This window comes from Fulmarus glacialis, unplaced genomic scaffold, assembly GCF_000690835.1.
Source record: "Fulmarus glacialis isolate BGI_N327 unplaced genomic scaffold, ASM69083v1 scaffold25813, whole genome shotgun sequence".
Lineage (NCBI taxonomy): Eukaryota > Metazoa > Chordata > Aves > Procellariiformes > Procellariidae > Fulmarus > Fulmarus glacialis.
In genome coordinates, this window is record NW_009201346.1 from 558 (window position 1) to 979 (window position 422).

A 422-nucleotide genomic window follows, 5' to 3' on the forward strand; every position below is an offset into this window, starting at 1 on the left:
AAAGAACTCCCGAAAGACATCGTGAGCGCTGCGGAAGGTGAAGGTGAATTCGGGGGCCCCAGCATCGGCCCTGGAGCCCCCCGGTCCTGCTGGAGGGAAGAGACTCAGAGTTAAGTGGAACCCCGGGTGAAAACTCCCCAAAGGGCGGGGAGCCCCAAGGGGCACAGATCCGCAGCGGGTCTTCAGATGGGGCCGTATCCAGAGCTGCACTAACCCCCCATGGCCCCGCTCGCCCACTTACCTGCCCCCATGAGTCCATCCTTGCCGTAACGGTCATAGACATCACGCTTCTGCTCTGGAGGAGAAGACAGGGAGCTGTGCGGAAGCCGGCTGCCAGGCATAGGGCCAGGAGCGGCGGCATGGGCAGGAGCACCGACACTTCCCCCAGCCAAGGGAGGCGCAGAACAGCAAGAGGAGGGGGG

The 422-nt window shown here is 64.0% G+C and overlaps 1 protein-coding gene across 1 annotated transcript in view; it reads right to left on the bottom strand.

Annotated features, from left to right (window-relative positions):
• Positions 1-422, bottom strand: part of DNAJB2 (DnaJ (Hsp40) homolog, subfamily B, member 2) — a gene marked incomplete at its 5' end in the record, with an annotated part of 1,890 nt that overhangs the window by 515 nt on the left and 953 nt on the right. Inside the window, 2 exons of the mRNA XM_009573921.1 lie at positions 1-89; positions 242-295. The exon at positions 1-89 is cut by the window's left edge and continues 28 nt beyond it. Of these exons, the coding sequence (XP_009572216.1) occupies positions 1-89; positions 242-295 (143 nt within the window). The remainder of the gene's footprint in view (positions 90-241; positions 296-422) is intronic.